Genomic DNA, 20,252 nt, shown 5'->3' with positions numbered 1-20,252 from the left:
CAGCAAGGGACATTCAGGTCAAACCAGTGTAAGGATGGAACGGTCCAGGTCCGATGGCTAGAATGTAGGAAAGTGCATCCTGCCACTCTCAAGTGTGCTGCTGACTCAGACCTGCTCTGTCTGGGTTGCTGGTAGAAGAGCTTACAAGGTGATGCAAACCTGGGTAGTCTAATCAGGAGAGGCTCTTGCTAGATTGATGGTAAATTGACCAGAAGACAGTCAAATTGACCTAGTTGCCCATCTCCCAATCTACTGATAAGAAAAGCCCCAAATTACAGGAATAATGGACAGCAGGCCATCACAGAACATGCCTGATTATCAGTGGCTCATCTTGATCAGTATTAGAATTATCTAGTTTGTTGGCAAGATGGCAGGGGGTGAGGGAGGGGAGTGGAATTAAGTAGCCCTTTCAAAGTGTAAAGCAGGAACTTTAACCATGCGATTCAGTACATTAAAAAATTTTACCTCTCAAGTAAATGAACAACTTAAGATGATAGGTGAAGCAGACCCATAATTGAAACCTTCAAGTTTAAACTTCATTCTAAAAAGGTGCTGCCCGACTTGCTGAGTGTTTCTAGCATTTTTTTTGTCAGACTTCCAGCATCTGCATTTTCTCGATTTTTATTTAGACAAAACAGTAGTGAAGCAGCAGTAAATAAATTAACATAAATACAAGGCCAGAAGAGTGAAGATTCAGATTTTCCCTTGGTTCCTGTAAGTAGATGCTTGTTATGTGTAACATTTTATAAATGTATTCACAAATAGAATTGACAATTTATTATTCCCCATGTGCCTTCACTGCGTTTCTGTGTAACCAGTATGTCTTTTGTTTGGAGGAAGGGGTGTGGGGGTTCACATTAAGAATATTTTGCACACTAATCTCATTAGAATTGGGCAATAATGCATTTACAGTAAAATGGACCTACAGCTTATTACTCAGATGAAGGCTCTACCCTGAGTCATTTGTCAGTCTCAAGATTCCACCCAAGATGTTCATTATAACTAAAGCAACATATGGTGGAAGAGCTTATCAGATTTACTAATTAGATCAGGTGATTCAACTGGCCACACCTGATCCTTGGATTTATCAATCAGTTGTGGAAGCAGCACTTCAGTCACCTACTAAAAATACTTGTGTAGATATGGGTGATCACACAGCACCTGAATTATATGACAAACCTGAATCAATTTATGTACAATTAAAAGTACTGCAGCTATTTTTGCTAAAAAAAGCTCTTGCCTACAAATATTTCTGAAAAGAGAATAAAACAGACAGTGCATGAATTTCTAGCACTACAGTATCCATGCAAATAACTATTTATGGTGAAAATACAACACCTGCAATCAAATATTCACAAGACCTGTAAGAATAAATTATCAGATTGATCACAAATAATCAGAGAGTTAGATATAGAGATATTAAAGCAATTTGGAAGTTTCTTGTTTAAAGCAAAGCCCAATCTGAATTAGGCAATTATAGCACTGACAAAACCAGTAACTTAGTGAAGAGTTCAAACAATTTCAACAGAGTACAATTCTACACAAATGTGGTAATTTGCTAATCATACATACCTCGAGGAAATGGATTTGGTTGTATGACATGCAGAAATGTACGTGCCAGCTGAAACAGGATTCCTACGAGTCCTGGATCGTAATATACCTGAGTCACATAGTTTCCAGCAGGTACAGCCCCAAAATCTAATGCTTCAGATTCAGCTGTGTAGCTCCAAGGCTGACTGTCACTTCCAGTGCTACTACAAAGCATCAATAAAAGTGCCGTTACCGTGATAACCATGACTGCAAACTGTCAATCCGGAGAAAATTGCAAGCGTCGTATTTTTCCAAATTGGGACAGAAGAAAAAGCAATCTTGAAGCAATGCAGAGCAGTTCAGGGTAACCAGGAGACTGGGGAGCCACTTCAGTCTCTTTGCTTCTGTGCCAGCATCATTTCAAACTGTTCCCACATCAATATTGAAGGAACAAAGCACAGCAATCTCTCAATTCTTCATCCAGTCTTCAGACAGCATTCAGATTCCAAATTTCAGACAAATTACTATTCAAACCTTCTTCAGAAACTGATTTAGTGTACCATCTCTGGCATAACAGAAAGTGACAGCTGGAAAGGTAGTTAAAGATTCCGCCGTCTTAGCTCTCCGAACTAATGATCAGTAAAAAGCTGCATCTGTATAGGGAAGGGAGGTCAACCCGCCCACTAGTGAGTATTAGCTGGCACAAGCATGGAGAAACTGTTTTATGGATGCTTATCTGTAACAGATAAAACAGCAATTTAGACTGAAAGTGATTTCAGGAAAGAAAAAAAAAATTAGTCAAAAGTTTACATTTTATAATGAATTGGCTGCAAACCACAAAATTAACATTCTGGAATGTTTAATTTACATTCAGCAAATTGTAAACAAGCCCAAATTATATTAAAGCTTTTTAACTACAACTTAGAGTGGCATTCTTGCAGCAGGTGAACATACTTGCATAACATTACTGTAAATTATGCTTCATTTGAAATGTCCATAGGTTAAACATATGGAAAACTTAGTTTCATCAATGAATAATTGTGTAAAAAGTGGTTACACATTAAAAATACTACACAAGCAACTTGAGAAAAACAAGTTTTCCCAACATTAATGAATTAACTACGATAATGTATCTCAGAAAAGGAACATTCTCTTACTTGTAAGGCCAGGTTGTTCTCCTTTCTCCAAATTCCTAAAATAGACAAAAGATCATGTATAAACAATATGGCTGTTTAGCAACAGATCACAGTAATGAAATCCAACTACTAGAGTGATAGTCTAGAAGATAATCGCAAGCTACAAGTTGATGATATTAATCAGTTGAAAAGATGGGCAGAGCACTGGCAGACAGAATTTAATCCTAATAACTGATGTGATGCACTTTGGGAGGACTAAAGGGCAAGGCAAACACAGTGAACAACAGGGCCTTATAGTGTTGAGGAACAGGTGAGCCTTGTATACAAGTCCAAGGATCTCTGAAAAGGTGGCAATGAAGACACATGGGATACTAGTGTTCCTCATCTCAGCTTCTGAAGATAAGAGCAGGAAAGTTATGGTACAATTTTATAAAACATAGGTTAGGCCACAGTTGGAAAATCATGTACAGTTCTGCTCACATCACATTAGAAAGGATGTGATTGAACTGGACAGGGTGCAAAGGAGATTCAGCAGGAGGTTGCTGAGATGGAGTGCTTCAATTAGGAGGACAGACTGGATAGCTGGGTTTGTTCTCCTTGCAGAGGAGGGCAAGGCAGGGCAAGAACCTGACAGAGATAAAAATTATAAAAGGGCATAGATAGGGTAGATAGAAACTGTTACTCCTAGCAGGAGGTATCCAAAACTAGGTTTAGGGTGGGGGAAAGCACCTTTACCACCCAGAGGGTAGTTGCAATCTGAAATGCACTGCCTGAGTGGGGAATGGAAGCTGGCATTCATGATATTTTACCATCTCAACAAGTACTTGAATTTCCAAGGTACAGAAGGCTATGGACTAAGTGCTGGAAAATGGGATTAGTATAGATACTTGATAGTCGGCATGGCCATAGTGGACTGAAGGGCCCATTTCTGTGCTGTGACTATGGCTCCATTCCCTCAGAGCACAATTCCCTTCATGAAAGCAAAAACAGCATTCTTGGGCCAATCTTGTACACCCTGTTGGTGTATCATCCAGGAAACAGAGGGACAAAGATTCACATAACACACATTTACAACAATGTAATAGGCACCAATCAAAATGTGGAATTTCTCAACTATGTTCCTCTGGCTGTATGATGCCACAAAGGAATCCATGACCCCGACACCATAATGAAATTAAGTGAAAAATGTGCAGTAAACTGGGGTGATGGTTGCCACAAGCAATTATGAATACTCCAAAAAAAAAATTGTTAATAAATTAGTGGTATAATGCATATAGTGCAAAAAAAGCAATGGTGGAGTACAACACTTTAAATGCTAGGGAAGGACAGAGGTGTCAACGCTGGATTCATTTCTACGGTTGCTAACCTTCTACATGCCTTTTACTTCTAAAGTACCATTCCATCAAACACCTGGCCAGGCTTGTTCATGCTACACTCCTAAACTTGAGGCAACTGAAACCCTGCTGCCATCCTAAATCACACGAGTTCATGCATTCAGTCCTTCAAAGACTCTATAATAAACAATTCTAAATGTATCAACCCTTGCCTTTATGTAATTCCCACCAAACCTCCATGTCTGTTTTCTTCCATCAGGATCTTTGGGAATCTTCAAATTTTTAAAGTTGCCTCACTGTTGGCATTCATGTCTTCAGTCACCAAAAGCCCTTGTCTGGAATTACATCTTGAAGACTCTGATCCTTGCATCCTCTTCTTTCTCTCCTTCAAGGTGTACCCCAAAACCCAACTGAATGGTCATGCCCCATTACCACCTTGACAAATTAACAAACTGTGCATGAAACATAGGGCTCTTTCTACATCCACAGTCCTACTAAAAATACAAGTTGCTGAGCGCATTACCCAGGCTAACACTGATAATTAAATTGGTTCAACAAAAACAGCTGTCTTATGGAGCAAGGGAAATAATGAAGACTTAGAGCTGAGCATCATCAGCATGCATACGGAAGCCAAACTTGTACTAATAATATCACTTGCAACTTTCCTTTCTACACCCTTGGGGGAAAATTGTGTTCAAACTTCTGCTTAGCATTGGAAAGTGAGAATATACAGAGGACACAAGCAGAAGGGGAAACTGGAGATAAAGTTGTAATTGGGGGATGTCTACGAGTTAAGGTGGAGTTTGAAGAAGTCGTGTCAAGTATATTTCTAAATTCAAGGAGGGTACTGGAGCAGACACTATTGGCAGCTATGACAGAATGGAGCACAATTCTTATTAACAGTTATAGTTTGGATCAAAGCGGAACAGAAGATTGGAATAAATTCATTAGAAGGCAGGAATTGAGAGTGAAGTGGGTATTTGAAGTATAGTGGACAAGCCATTAGGAAATGCCACAACTGGTAAAGATGCAAAGTAAAGATAGCTGCATTGGTCTTGGTTTTCAGAGGTAAGGAATTATGTGTTTTCTTCATGTTTAGTCAGGGGGGGGGGGGGGTGGGAAATCATGGTTGGTAAAAAAATCACATAATATGGTAGAATAAATCATACTTTGGTTTCCAAGCCAAGTAAATTCTTAAAATTCAACTGAGTACCTTAACACGATGAATTCTAAAAAGTTGTATCCAGGAAATAATATTCCTTTATTTAATCTTCTGACAAAGTAAAATTCCATTAATTATTATTCACAACTTTGCCAAATGAACCAAGCAATTCTTAAATAATACCTTTTTGCTTCAAAACAAAAACTATGGTTTACTAAGCCTATAGTAGTAGGTTTTTTTCCCCATTGCAAGCAGTTTGTGAACCATGATGCCAGGAGATGGGTTAAAAGTCATTGCACCATTTCCACAACAACATACTTGCCTTATCACTCAAGCTTCTATTTGTAAATTTGCTATGTTGAGTCATCCTTTCACACTTCTGAAGCACTACTTATGGATCAAACAGTTTAAACATTTAACTTACAGCACTTCCATTCTTGCAGCTGACAATGAAACCTTTTTTGGAAGCCCCCTGCTCCTAAAGACTAATTATGCTCCAACAGTGCAAAACAAAAACTCAGATGGATTAGTTAACTTGGTCGAATCTGCAAACAGTTGAAACTTTTTCCCTTATGCACTTTGCTCCCATCATGCTAATCCCCACCAGTTCTTAATGGGCTTCTACAGAATGGTACATCATATGGCAAATAGCAAAGATCAGAATGAACAGCCTCTCATTTTAAATATAGGTACCAAGGTAACCCAAAAATCAAAAGGCCATACCATCACTTTGTGCATATTATTTTTGAGAGAATCAAATGCAGAAAGAAGGGAATATCCTGCATCTATTCACACAGATGGTTTCATTTAAAGAATGAAGACACCAACTTGGTTAATTATCTTTCTCCCCACCCACCCCCTCCCCCTTGGCTGCTTTTAAAATCATCCATATATAGTCATCTGCACAAGAAACAGATTCAAAAGGATTTGCTCTTAAAATCTTCAATCCCTTGTTCCGAACCCCTAATCCCAGAGCATAGTATCTCGTTCTCAATATAGTAGTTCAGGGATACATTCCCGACTTCCACGACAACAGTTTGAAGTCCAGGTGTAAAGCTAACAGATGATTCAAATCAGCTTTACCATTTCTGGAACTGCCTGACCATTCAGCCAAAAAGAAATTCATCAGCAGCACCTTGCTACCCTGACCAATTTTAGCATTCCAGTATGACAAAAGGATTACAGAATGTGCTACTAACAAGCAGTCAGACATACATCAGCAACATTAGAGCATCACTGAATTGCAGTAAGAGAATAGGTTTAATGCATTTTTGTTTTGGTCATGATTCAGTGGAGTATAGCCACAACATCTTACACCCAACCAAAAGGACAAAAATGTAATAACAGGAGTGGAACTCTAAAAGTGAACTCTAAATAAATGCAGTGATGTGCACTTGATATGGCTCACTTTCCCATCCTCTGAGCAGCAGGAAACAAATGACCTGAATGAGAAACCAAAAAGGGAAAAAGAGTTTTCATAAATAAAAGGCAAATTCAAATTTGTTTTAAAGGAATGGTAGATTAAAAGGAATTAATCCCAATAGTAGAAGGACAATGCAACCCAGATGATGAAATCAACAATGCTTCCTGATAAATGTAAAGACAGGTGACTACTTAAATGAGATGTGCAATGTGCCAAAATTTGTATGCAGTGGGAGACTAATGCTACTGAAATAGTATCACCCATAAAAGAACAAATCTGTTCAAGATGTACATCAGATAAAAAAGCATTACACTGTCATTGACAGTAAGCCTCACATGAGCACCATCAGCAGACACAATATGATTGCAAGAATTAGCCATCTCCAGCAACACTATATCTGTAGTAAATGAATAGACATGGGTGATCATAAGTGGTGTCAGTGTGATGAAAACCTCCTACGGCTACCTTTGAAATTCAAATATTTTTACCTTTTAGTGTGATTGTAATGCTGTTATAAAATGGTGAATGCACATGGATTTGCAAGCAACAAATCTAGTGTTTTCAGCATCCTTCAACTGAAAAGCATTGATTGATATACAATGGTCTGTTAGAATAAATTGAGATTTATCATTGTGGTGCTACTATTCTAAAAAAAATACTGCACATCGAATGTACCTCATGAATTATAGAACAAATGAATAAAAGTTTCTCCTCATTAATGGAATTCAGACATCTATAATAAAACTGCTTCAAATACACCGAAGCCCATTTCTTTACAAAAAAAATCAGCACTGTATTAAACTTCTCAATTCCAAGTTTCTTTTTTTAAAAAAACTGAGGGGAATCTCAACTGAAGAACACAAAACAACTGTGCATTTCTTTGATCTGCTGTCTTGAGAATTACAACTACCTTGATGTAATTTACTGCCCCTCAGAACTGATGCTCTACAGGAACCAAATGCTGCGGGTAGTGAAATGCTTACTGCAGAGATTGCTAGATTTTGGAGGTCAATGGCACACACAATCAGATCAGTGCTGCCTGCAGAATCTCATTCACTACAACCACTCAACATCTTCATCTTTTTCCAGATCTAATACTGCTATCCTTTACTTGCATTATGAAATCTCAATAAGCTAGATCTAGGTTCTCAGGAACAAATTCACTCCGTGTATCTCAACATGGAATGAATTTGTACCTCAAATACCAGATGCAATGTGCAACTTGATCATTAAAACTAAACAATCATCCAGCATGTGCCCAAGTGCTCTATGACATACTTTGGCATAAGATCACAGCTATTATAACCTTCACAAGCAAAGAAAGCTGAAACACACGTTACTGGATTCTGGCTTCCTGTTGCAAGTTAAGAATTATTCAAAGATTCCTTTATATTTCTCTTAACACAAAATGGAGAGAAATGGCATGGTATCAAGACAACAACCTCTCCCTCAATGTCAGCAAAACAAAGGAACTAGTCATTGACTTCAGGAAGTGGAGTGGAGCACATACCACCGTATACATCAAATGGTATAGAGATGAAGATAGTTGAGAACTTCAATGTCCTGACTGCAAATATAACCAACAACTTGTCCCAGGCCAGCCACATTGACGCTATGGCCAAGGAGGCACACTAACACCTCTAATTCATCAGAAGGCTAAAGAAATTCAGCATGTTCCTGATGACTGTTAGCAATTTTTTTTTTACAGTTGCACCATAGAAAGCATCCTATCCAGATGCATCACAGCTTGGTATGGCAACTGCTCTGCCCAAGACTGCAAGAAATTGCAGAGAGCCGTGAACACAGCCCAGCCCATCACACAAACCAGCCTCCCCTCAGACTCAGTCTACACTTTCCACTGCCTTTGGAAAGCAGCCAACATAATCAAGGACACCTCCCACCCTCTCACTTCTCTCTACTTCCATTAGACAGAAGATACAAAAGCTTGAAAGCATGTACCACCAGACTAGAGGACAACTTCTATCCCACTGTTGTCAGACTCTTGACTGAACCGCTTTCATATGCTCAAGATGAATTCATGAATCTCCCAATCTACTTTGTTGTGGCCCTTACACTTTCTCTGCAGCTACGAAACTGTATTCTGCATTCTGTTTTCTTTTTACCAACTCAATGTACTTGCATATGGCATGATCTGCCTGGATGGCATACAAAAGCTTTTCACTGTATCTTGGTACACGTGACAACAATAAACCAATACCGAATAGAGTTAGGAAATATCAAACAAAATGCTGGAGGAACTAAGCAGGTTAGGCAGCATCTATGGAGGAAAATGAACAGTCAACGTTTCAGGCAGAGACCCTTCATCAGGACTGGAAAGGAAGAGGGCAGCTGAAATCTCTAATGTGCAGCAACAGTTTGGTACGAGATGTTTAATTGCCCTTTCTTCTTACACAGACCTTTGGGATTAAGGAAGAGTCACTTCAGTGTACTTCTAAAGTTGCTGATGAGGGCACCTCAATGGGAACCACAGACTGTTCCACAGATGGGGCAAAGGGTATTTGACAGGACAGTGGGCCAGGTAGTTTGAGGTGGTGCACTCTTTCCATGCGCTTCCAATGCATGGATGAGATTTCCCAAAATCATCCCGAATGCTTTCTCTCCACTTTGAGTGGTTATAGACTAGAGATTCCCAGGAGTCAATTGAGATGTTGCATTTATTCCAGAGAAACTTTGAGCACATCACTGAATCTTTTCTCACCACGTAGTAATTTCTTCCCACAACACAAATCAAAAGAGCATCTGCTTTGGGATACAAATAACACATTTTGCCTAAAGGATAGCTAAATGAACGCAAGGCCTCAATGCTAGGTATGCTGGGTGAGGATATGGTCATTGGTTCACTTATCCTTCCAGTGAATTTGGAAGATTTGTGGTGATAGTGTTGGCAGTATTTTTCCACTTCCTTGAGGTGCCAGCTGTATGTAGTCCAGGACTCAGAAGTATACAGAGGGCAAGGATCACTGCCCAGTAGACCACTACTTTTGTCCCAGGGTTTGGGTTGACCTGACAAAAAGGGTATCTGAAGATCTAGACCCAAAGCAGTGCTGACACAGTTCAAAAACAATAGTGAATTTGGTCATTATATCCAACTTCTTTGAGAGGTGACTCCTGTGACGTGGCAAGTGGTGCAGGGTCTTATTGTAAACCTTTAGTGTCGAAGGTCAGTGTGGTGCAATAGGTGCAAATTTGTCAAAGACCATTGTCTTATGGAAGTTCAATGCAAGACCCTTCCTCTTATCACTGGATGAATCATAGGTGAAGTGACAAAAGGAAGTAGAGGTGTACAGGCCTTGCGCATTAAACCATTTTCTCAACTGCTGGAGATACCTTTGGAATGACCAAGATGGCAGCAATATCAAGATTACATTCAGTGCTAAAAACTGGTCAAAATAGAGAAGTAGAAATGCCTGGTAAAATAGTGTGAAGTTAAAAGGTTTCAATTCTTTTGATACGATAATCAATTTGGGCCTAAGCATAATATTTGGGCTTCACCCAAGCACGACTAGAACCAATATCCTCACTAGAAAGAAACTCCTGCACCATATGAGTTAAAGTTAACAATGCAGGGCAATGTGTGGAGCTGGGGGAGAGTTGACATGTACACAAATAGGCAGAAAGCAAAGCCAAACAGCAAGTGCTATGAGACAGTGAAAAAGGAAACGGGTAATAATTAAAAAAGGGATGGAGTTAAAAATAAAAGATTTCAATAAAAAGCACAAGAATCAGGATTAGATATGAAATTAAAGCTTGGAAGTTATTTCAGAACAGAGTGGTACAACACCTTGAAACAAAACTGGCTCAAGTTTAGACAAGTCTGGGAACTCCATGTCCCTGCTTATAGCATTTTCCAGAAGGACAGAGCTGAAGTGAATTTAATATTAAAGAAAATATCCTGCTGCCACGCTAAAGGAGAGTGTTGTGAAGTTAGGACAGCATTCAATGGGAAAACATTTTAAGAATGCAAAGTCTGCTTTTAGATTACTGTGGTACTTGCCCAAATAAAAAAAGGAAAAAATGGTACTCTATTCAGTTAAGGAAAATTAAGTGCGGCAAATAATGAGAGGAGGACCATTTGGCAAAAGCCACAGACACAGCTAGATTCAACATAAAGTTTTAAAAAGCATACAAGCCTTCCAAAATATTGGCAGATAAAAGCAGAGCCGACAAATCCAACAGCGATTGAGAAACTGCATTCATTTGCACAAACGACAAGCCTTCCAACTGTGGCCACAAATCCAGGCATCTAATGAATGTTGAATCACAGTGCTTCCACACTGGCCAGTGAGCTCCAACCTTGCTTTCTGGTGGCTTTACATGGTGACTGCACTAAATTTGTCTTAGAACTTCCAGACTGAGCAGCTGAGGGCAAAGTTTTCCCAATTATCACAAGGACTGCCACATTTCGAACTTACTTGACCATGTGCATCACTTTTCCCTCTGTATTGTGGGGGTGCTTGCCCATGAAGCAGAGTCTTGGGAAGACAAGTTCCGTACATCCAAGCTAGTGAGCATCCAGAATAGACTGTACACCAAGCCCTTTCAAAGATGTCACTGGTCCCACATAACTCCAAAAGATTTTTTGAGACAAAGATGAAAAGCAGTCAATTTCTCTTACTTGGAGAATGTGACCTAGTTTTCACTGTTGCACTGAGAAAGACACCTTGTTAGCAACTTGTTATTCAGAGATGCAAAATTGCCAGAGATGATTGCAGCTCATGTAGACAGCTCTATGAAATGGGATGAGATAGCATAAGTGATCCATGCCCTTGCGCTTTTCCACCCAGTGGCAAAAGTGCGTAACCCCACCCACAAATTCAGTCCACCTTAATGCCCAATGTCCTTCAGATGACGATCAAATTGCACAAGGGGTGGGGGGGACTGCTGATCAGCACTCCAGCAACTCAATTGATGTCAGTAAACAAGATAGCACTGGCAAGTTGGAGAATGCAAATATGAAAGAACCGCCATTTATAAACAGCCAGAAGAGACTGCAGATGCTGAAACAAAAGACAAAACTACTGGAGGAACTCAGCATGTAGAGCAGCATCTGTGGAGGGAAAAGAATTGTCGACATTTTGGGTCAAGACTCTGCATCAGGACTATAGCTTCTGACTGGGCGATGAAATCACTGTAGAAAGATTAGTAGAAAGAAAGTTATAACTTTGAATCATTATAAGTCTCATACAAGGCATTTTTATTCAGCTTATCAATGGCCAGTCAAGATTTTACAGAATCAAGGGATGTTTTGGAGCAATTTAAAAATCATAGGAAACAAGTATTTATTAACAACATACCCAATGTCAGGTGACGACTTTCTATAATAGATTTTAAATGTATCCAAGCACACTGCCAGTTAGATCCCTTAGATGTGCAGCACTGCCATGCCTACGAATACTTAAAAGAAAATAATTGATTATTCAATTAATACCGCACCTGCAACCTGTGGATAGCAAGAGGCATAACCAGACAAAATGAACACCAACTGAAGAATGAAGAGCAAGAAAGTTAATTTAAAGAATGGTCAGAAATATATTTTGAGAACATTAAACGAGGGAAGATGTAGAAAAGGGAGAGGGAGAACTTTAGAGAATGGAATTGGGATGCAGCGTTCCATAGTACTGAAGTCTCCCAGTTTATCATTTCCCTCTGTCATTCTACTCCTTTCTCACAAAAGTAACCAGCTTCCCTTCAACTGCAGCAATACTTATAACCTCAGCCTTGCTAAGTGGTAGCAAGATACTCATGCCAAACTCAGAAAATTTCTCCCAAGTTCCTTATTGCACAAATTTTCTGCATTTGAACCAATTTCGTTATTATCTTTCTAGAACTGGTTTCACATTTCAGAACTAATTAAGGACTACCAGGAGGAGCATTCAGCATTTTTATATTTTTGTTTTAGCCAAAAGAAATGGAAGCCAATTATTATGACCATTGACATTCCAGCTGAAAGCTAACCTGGTCTCTAGGTACTGTACCCGATTAGTACAATTTGGTTTTAAATCTGGTGGTGAAGGTGGGAAGGAGAAAATTTATCATCCAAACTGCAATTGCAGTAGGATTAGAGAAAAATGGTTGGGGGGGGGGGGGGGGGGGGGGGTGGTAGTGTTGTGGAGACATATGAGGGAGGAAATAGTGGTCCAAGTCCTACCGGTGCAGAAAAATGCAGCCAAAGACCATGATAGAGAAAATTATACCTTCTAAAGAAATGCTAACCACTAGCATTACAGCCAACATTAGGTACAGTTTTAGCTAAATTTAAACTGCTCTCATTCAACTATCAAGACAGCTTGCTCAGAAAGCAGAGCTACAGTAGTTTTTTGCCCCCATCCCAATACTAGTATAGAGCACTTTTGTCACTGCGATTAAAAACAGATGCATGCAGCCAACTTCTACCTTCCCTACAAAAAAAACATGCTTTTTAAAATAAATACAAGCACATATATTCCAATTCCCAACAGATTGCATAAGAAAAACTGCACGAGGCACATGGCTTCAGATCCTTCATGCACAACTATTTTGCTGCATTGTCAATCCAACCACTTGGATTGCCACAAAAGTGACATGTCAGGTGTATTCCCAATAACTTCTTCCAAATTTGCAAAAAGATCTTCAAGTAATCGTTTAAGTCTGTATAAATGCAGGAAAGATTTTTTCTGAATCTTAATGAAGAATAGGAGTTTAAAATTAAAACAATGATTTTAAAGTTTAAAAAGCTAGATACGGGAAATAGCAGTCAAATGCCCCTTCTCATTCAAAGACACTGTAACTACACCACTGAGTAAATATTTGATAATTACAATGATAATACTATATATGATGTATGCTAGCCAGATTTTAATGTAATATACAAGGTTGTGCAGAGGACAATTTATTCACAAAGCCAATACTGTCAGTATGAAAACCAAATTCTCCACTTGTTTTCACTGATTAGTATTGAAAGAGCAATTGAAACATACAGAAGGATCTTGGGATGCAAGTGGCAACACTAGTAGATAGAGTTGTTAAGAAGGCATAAGGTATGCCTTTGCCTTCATCGATCTGGGCATTGAGAATAAAGGTTGTGAAGTCTTGTTGCAGCTGTACAAAACTTTGGTTAGGACATATCTGGAGTATCGTGTGCAGTTCTGGTCACCATATTACAGGAAGGATGTGGAGACGATGGAGGTTCACCAGGATGTTGCCTGGATGAGAGTGTATTAGCTATAGGGAGAAGTTGGACAAGCCTGGATTTTCTCTGGAGTGTCAGAGGGCGAGGGCTAACCTGATAGAAGTATATAAAATTATGAGAGGCATAAACAGTGTAGATGGCAAGATAGTAAGAGACTTCATCTTCACACCCACCCCCCCTCCCCCAAAACCACATAGTAGAAATGTCAAATATTAGAAGGCATACCTTTAAAAAGAGGGGAAAGTTTAAGAGAGTTAGGACCAGCAAGTTTTTTCCTAAAAAAAAAGGGGTAGGTGCCTGGAACACCCTGCCGGGGTTGGTGGAAGCACTTACAACAGTGATACTTAAGAGGCATTTAGACAGGCACACGAACATGCAGGGAATGAAGGGATATGGATCCTGTGGAGGAAGATGAGATTAGTTTAATTTGGCATCATGGTCAGCACAGCCATCATGGGCCGAAAGGCCTTATTCCTTTGCATGTACTGTTCTATGTAAAATACCTTGAACCAATGCCAAAATACTGATAGCAGTTAATTATTAGAACACACACCCCAACACAATATATGGTGCTCCTCTAATTGAAGTTTGCACTCATCCAGATAAAGGTAAAGCAAAACTGAAGGAATTGAATTTAAACACAGGGTAGCTCAATTTAAATACTGCTCTGATATGCCATGCTGATTAGACTATCACCTGCAGAAACAAGAAAGTGAGTCATGCATCCAAATTCATTGCAAAACCCTAGAACACTGGACTTCATTTCACCCGGTAGTATTCTTTAACATCATATTTAAAGTTTACCCTTCACTAACTCACACTGATACCTACCATATCTCAGACTGAAAGACCAAACTCACCTTTGGGATACACCTGATTCATGTTACCAAACACGTTTACTCTAAAATTCATGTTTTTCCTTCATTGTTCATGACCCTTACACCTGGGATTTCTCTAGATGTTCTTTTTGGCCCCTTTTGTAAATGTGAAGCATATACACCAAAAGGGTGGTAAAATAAAGATGAACACAGCTTTTCAATTTTGAGATTTGCCAAGGCACAAGATTAAAATCCAGACCAAAACCAACCACCTACAATCCAAACACAGTGACATGAATTTGTTGTCTGACCACCACCATCCAGAATCCTGTCCAGGCTCTCTCAACCCAGCAGAAGACCCCTGCATGGCTCCTGCTAACATACAGCATAGTACTTACAAAGTACACTCATTTATCAGAGCCTGAGAATTAGCACATTTATAAAAGAGCCAGTCCAGCCAGTTCTGACCCAAACAAGAAGTCAGGTGAACCGAACTCAAGATTTACAGGTCAGCCTCATTAGTTAGCCAGGCCTGGACAAAGGACCATAAACCCAAGAGACAGCCAAATTTCATGCCAGGATACACTGGAATTATCTCTGTTACTTCACCACTGCAAATGAGACAAGCAAGACTCCTAAGTCTCCATCAAAAATAACTCTGCCAATTCAATTTCATCACTATACACTGTTGATCTTTCAATGTGCAATATTTTGTATTGGTTGATACCAAATTTCAGTCAACTTGAGACCAACTGTATCCTTTATAGTGACTGCACTGACCAGTGTGTCAGCAAATGTAACAGAAATTTAAAACAATGACTTAATAACTCCTGTACCTGAAGATAGCCTTAGACAGGATTGCTGGAACAATGTTGCTAATGGGGTTTGTATTCTTGAAGGACTCCTTTTGTGCCTACAGTAAGCCAACTCTGAACCTCCTAAATTTAACACTTTAGTAGTTTCTTGCTCCATTCTCTTCTAGTTATTTGGATAAGTTTCTATTATACCTGGCTGATTCTCTGATCTTTGACTCCTTGAATCCATGGGACTTTTACCAAGATCTACAAGGAACTTGAACAGTATTTTGCTTCCAAATCTATTTTACTTTTGGAGTCTGAGATCATTGAACCTTTCTCAGCAAGTCTCATTCACATTCCAATGTTGCTCCCCAAGCCCTTACATTCATAGCTGCTCATTTTCTCCTTATCTCTTCATTCTAAGAATCTAAGGAGACAGAAAGGATAAAACCCCTTTCATAATGCCTAGGCTGACCAAAACTACTCAAAAACAAAAATGAAATAATTTTAGGAGTAGCTCATGTAGGAAATGCAGCAAATAGTCTACAATGAGGTCCAAAAATAATGTCCAATCTGTTTGTCTGCTGTTGGTTCAGGATGAATGTTGGCTAGCACATGGGGAGAACATCCCTATCCTTTGAAATATGCCAAGGATGGCTTGCATCCAAAAACTCCTTTAGTACTGCAGTGTCAGCCATGATTAAGTACTTGAATCTTTGGAATAGGACACAAATTTACAGCCTTCCAATTTATTACCAAGAATGCCAGTGATCCAAGTTTCATGCTGTCTATTCAAATATATACATGTTTGCCCTGACATATTTAAATTCAGCAAAATGGAGTTTTAGCACCTATTGGTTCATGATGTAATATGGGAAGTCATATTTCCCAGGTGTAATTTTCTCTATTTTTGCATGCAGTACGTTTTTGCTGCCAGAATTTATCACTTGGAATCTCAGACAATCTGCTTGGTTTAATTTCAGGGTCTCAACTGACAAATTCAGTCAGCTTGCATGTCGTTCTTTAAATTATTCCAATCCAAGCTGAAGCATACATCTCTAAGCAATGTCTTGCAGGACTATACCAAAAGGCATCTTGTGCAAATTTAATTTCATAAAGTAATTTGCAAAGCTGATCTCTCTTTTCTTCCACACCACCCTCCCAAAAAAAATACTAAATATTCCACAACACATTCCCAGGCTGAAAAAACCATGCTCAATTTTAAGAGCAAAATGAAAGTTAGAAGGTACAGAGGGGTTATTGGAACATTAGTTATTTTGACAAAGGGAAACAGATTTGAAATAAATAAATCGTTTACAGAAAGCATAGATATTAAGCCTGGACTAGCTAGATCCACTACATAGATATTAAGCCTGGACTAGCTAGATCCACTACAACCAACAGTGGACTGAACAACCACCTCCTGTGCAGTAATTTAAACAATTTGTGGATTCACTGTATCAGACATTTTGTCAGAAATCTCAACAATTTCAGGAGACTGCAAGACCGAGTCCTACCAGAACAACACTTACTGCATGCATCATCAAAATCAACAGCCCAAATATTTCTGGTTGTATATCACCCTACTGCAATGCAGGTGTGCCCAAAGACATTTCCTCTCATTGATCTTCCAAATGTTAGAAGTGTTGGAGGAATACTCCACTGCAGGCTGTAATCTGCAACTCACACTGGACCATTCTAATCAAAATTTGAAAACTAATGCATGTGGATCACTGCACCAAGCTTTTTTTTTTGAAAAAAAGAAATGTGATGAAATATACATTAATCAGTCCACATCACAATGACCAACGCACCAATAAAGTTACAACACCACATATGCAGAATTGATTCATTGTTCAAAAACACATTTAGTTGTTAAAAAGCCACAAGAAAAATGCAAGTGGCACATATTGCAGGAAGTCAGCTTTAATATTTTTCAAATAATATGCACTTAACCGTGTAGACTTGTGTTAACAGCCATTAACACAAAACAGGAAATTTGTTTCCCGATACTCATCCTGCTAAAGAATTCAGTACAAGGATAGTGCTAGTTTTATTTCTCCATTTGTCATTTTCTTTCCAACAGTTTATAGGAAAACAGGATGCATTTTATTTCCTTTAACTCCAATAGTTTGAAGTATTTTAAAGTGAAGTGGTACTTTAATACTATATAAATAACTCAATTAAGAGTAGGTGCACAAACAGTCTATTTTCACCTCCCAATAGGCGGACAAATTCAAACAATGTTAACCTAGTACCAGTCAGCACAGAAATGAAGTAGGTAAGTGGCAAGGAAAGCAGAAAGGGACCGACAGCAATTGAATGAACCAGAGTATCAAGGGGAACTGCAGACTCCCACATCCATCTTAAATTACAGTAAGCTCAACTCCACCCAGATTTTGTCAAGGAGTATTCCATTCTCCATTGCATTTTTCTTTTGAAAGTACCTTCCATAATAGTGGTCCCAACATGACTTCTATTCCCCCACCCTCTTCAGTCAAGGATTCTTCACTAAGGTGATAGGGCCCTTAATGTCCTGCATGTTCTCCTCAAACCCTTCCTTTCCAGAAAGGAGATGGGGATCTCAATGCCCTTATGTTCCAACACGGCAACCTCCACATCCAAGGGGTTAGCCTTTGCCATTTCCACCACCCACCTCCCTCCACTCAACATACCAAATAGACCACCCCTCCCCACCTCACAACACCCGGACTTCAAGCATCAATCTCACTTCCACCTAACACCTAAAGCATCTTGCCTTCAATACAAAACGTGAAATGTTTCCTGATACTCAACCAGCAAAGAATTCAGTACAAAAGGATGACACTATACAATTTTATTTCTCCGTTTGTCACTTTCTTTCCAGCATCCCCATGCAAATACATTAAATGCAATATCTACCCTTTTATCCCTTCTGTTCCCACTATCCAGGGTCCAAGCACATTCACAAAGGAAATAGCACAAGTATGACATCTAGCCCTTTGTGCTGCCTCCATCATTCAATAAGATCCCAGCTAATCTTTTACCTTTTCTGCACAAACCCCATATCCCTCGAAAGCTTCAATATCTAAAACACCACTGATCTTAGTTTTGAATATACTCAGCAAATGAACCTCAAACTCCCTTGGGGAAAAGGTCCGAGAGGTTCACCACCTGCAGAAGAAATTTCTTCTCATCTGCACCAAAAGGGCCAACCTCTTAATTTTGAGGCCATCACCCCTGGTTCTAGACACAAGGAAATATTTAAACTTGTCGAGTCCTATAAAGGGTTGTGTACATTTCAATGAGAACAACAAGGATCTCTTTAGATTCCACAATTAAAGGAATCTCCTTTCTTGAAGAGGGACAGGATTCCGATCACGCTTCTATCATCCTTCATTGGTATATGACCTTATTAATTGCTCAGTGTTATTACAGTGAGACTGGACCAGGTGGTATATTGTTTAACAGACTCTCCTTTATCAAGGAGAGTCTCATCTCAGCAGAGGACTTCTTTGAAGTACTCCCTTCCAATGAGAATCAACATCCCTTGCCGTCTTTAATCATCTGACTTAGGCATTTAAATTAAAGAATACTGTTACTCTGCAATTACACCAGTCAATCACAACTGTTCTGCCATTGGAAACAGGTCCAAACTTTTACTCCAGATTCAAAAGGCTCAATCAAAAGTAGTTTCGGGCTGTGATGAAGTCCAGAGAAAGGGTTGAATTCCAGAGGTGAAATAAGAATGACAACTCTTGACATCAAAGTGGCATTTGATCCAGTGCAACTTCGAAGAAAATCTGTAACACTGAAGACAAGTGGAAAAAACAGCTTGCTTGCTCCAACTCTCCTTTTCACTGCAGGCTAGTTGGCATTCATTCCAAGTCTCCTGCAAAAGATGGTGGGGGGCTGCAACTGCCCATCCAGAATGATTTTTCTTTGGCTCATCACAAGAGTTCTCCCTGTCACTGTCATTCCTTTTATGATTTGACTAGCCCTGATTTCTGGAGTTATGACAAATGATCATTGGCCCAAAACATTAGCCATCTCCTTCCACAGATGCTGCCTGTCCTGCTGAGCATTTCCAGCAATTTTTTTTAATGCAAGTCCAGATTCAGATAAGCATTACTGACAAGAACCTTCAATCACTGCGTGACTAATAGATTGTTTTGTCAGACACTGCTGTTTAGCTCAGTTATTGCAATCAATAAACATTCCATTTACAGCTCTTCTATCTAATCACCTACACTTACTGTAACACACAAAGTGTACACACACTACAATAAGGGATGCACCAACATATTACTGATGATAAACTATAGTCATAAGACAAATATCCCCACTGAGATATTTAGCCAAGATGGCTAAGACAATTACAAGACATGTTTAAATTATAATCATTTTGATCATAACAATTTTCTCTAGTCAGTGATAAACTGAAGTACATTTAAAATTCCCTTGCAGAGATTTTAAAGAAAATTGCAGGGATTTGATGGAACCCAAATACTTATCCCACATGGAAAAAGGAAGTAAGTTTTTGAAGCAGGTGTAGTGGTCCTGGAGGTAAAAGGGCAGGAACGTTTTGGTACACTCCAGCAATCCCCTTACCTATAAACAATGAAAACACTAGTTTTCAGGATAACCATTCAGCAAATGCAGGTTTACAATCCATCTGGTTATTAAGCCTGCTCATGTAAAGATCGATTAATCTGTTTGCAAACTACAGTGCACAATACCATACTGTATGTATATCTGTGTTTAAAATTCATTAAAGCTGTTCAAAAATTATAGAATGACAAAAGTTGCCAATTTAATATCCTTTGTTCCAATTTAAAAAGGGTTAAATCTAAGCCAACAGATTTTTTAACAATTCTGTTCAAT

The 20,252-nt window shown here is 39.1% G+C and overlaps 1 protein-coding gene across 1 annotated transcript in view; it reads right to left on the bottom strand.

The window, feature by feature from the left end:
* The window catches only part of LOC127583983 (prominin-1-A-like), a 135,780-nt gene that overhangs the window by 103,579 nt on the left and 11,949 nt on the right, over nucleotides 1-20,252 (bottom strand). Inside the window, 2 exon segments of the mRNA XM_052040461.1 lie at nucleotides 1,573-2,266; nucleotides 2,688-2,722. Of these exon segments, the coding sequence (XP_051896421.1) occupies nucleotides 1,573-1,795 (223 nt within the window). The 5' untranslated portion in view covers nucleotides 1,796-2,266; nucleotides 2,688-2,722.

This window comes from Pristis pectinata, chromosome 2 (assembly GCF_009764475.1).
Source record: "Pristis pectinata isolate sPriPec2 chromosome 2, sPriPec2.1.pri, whole genome shotgun sequence".
NCBI classification, from domain to species: Eukaryota; Metazoa; Chordata; class Chondrichthyes; order Rhinopristiformes; family Pristidae; genus Pristis; species Pristis pectinata.
This window is presented reverse-complemented; position numbering and strand designations above follow the sequence as displayed.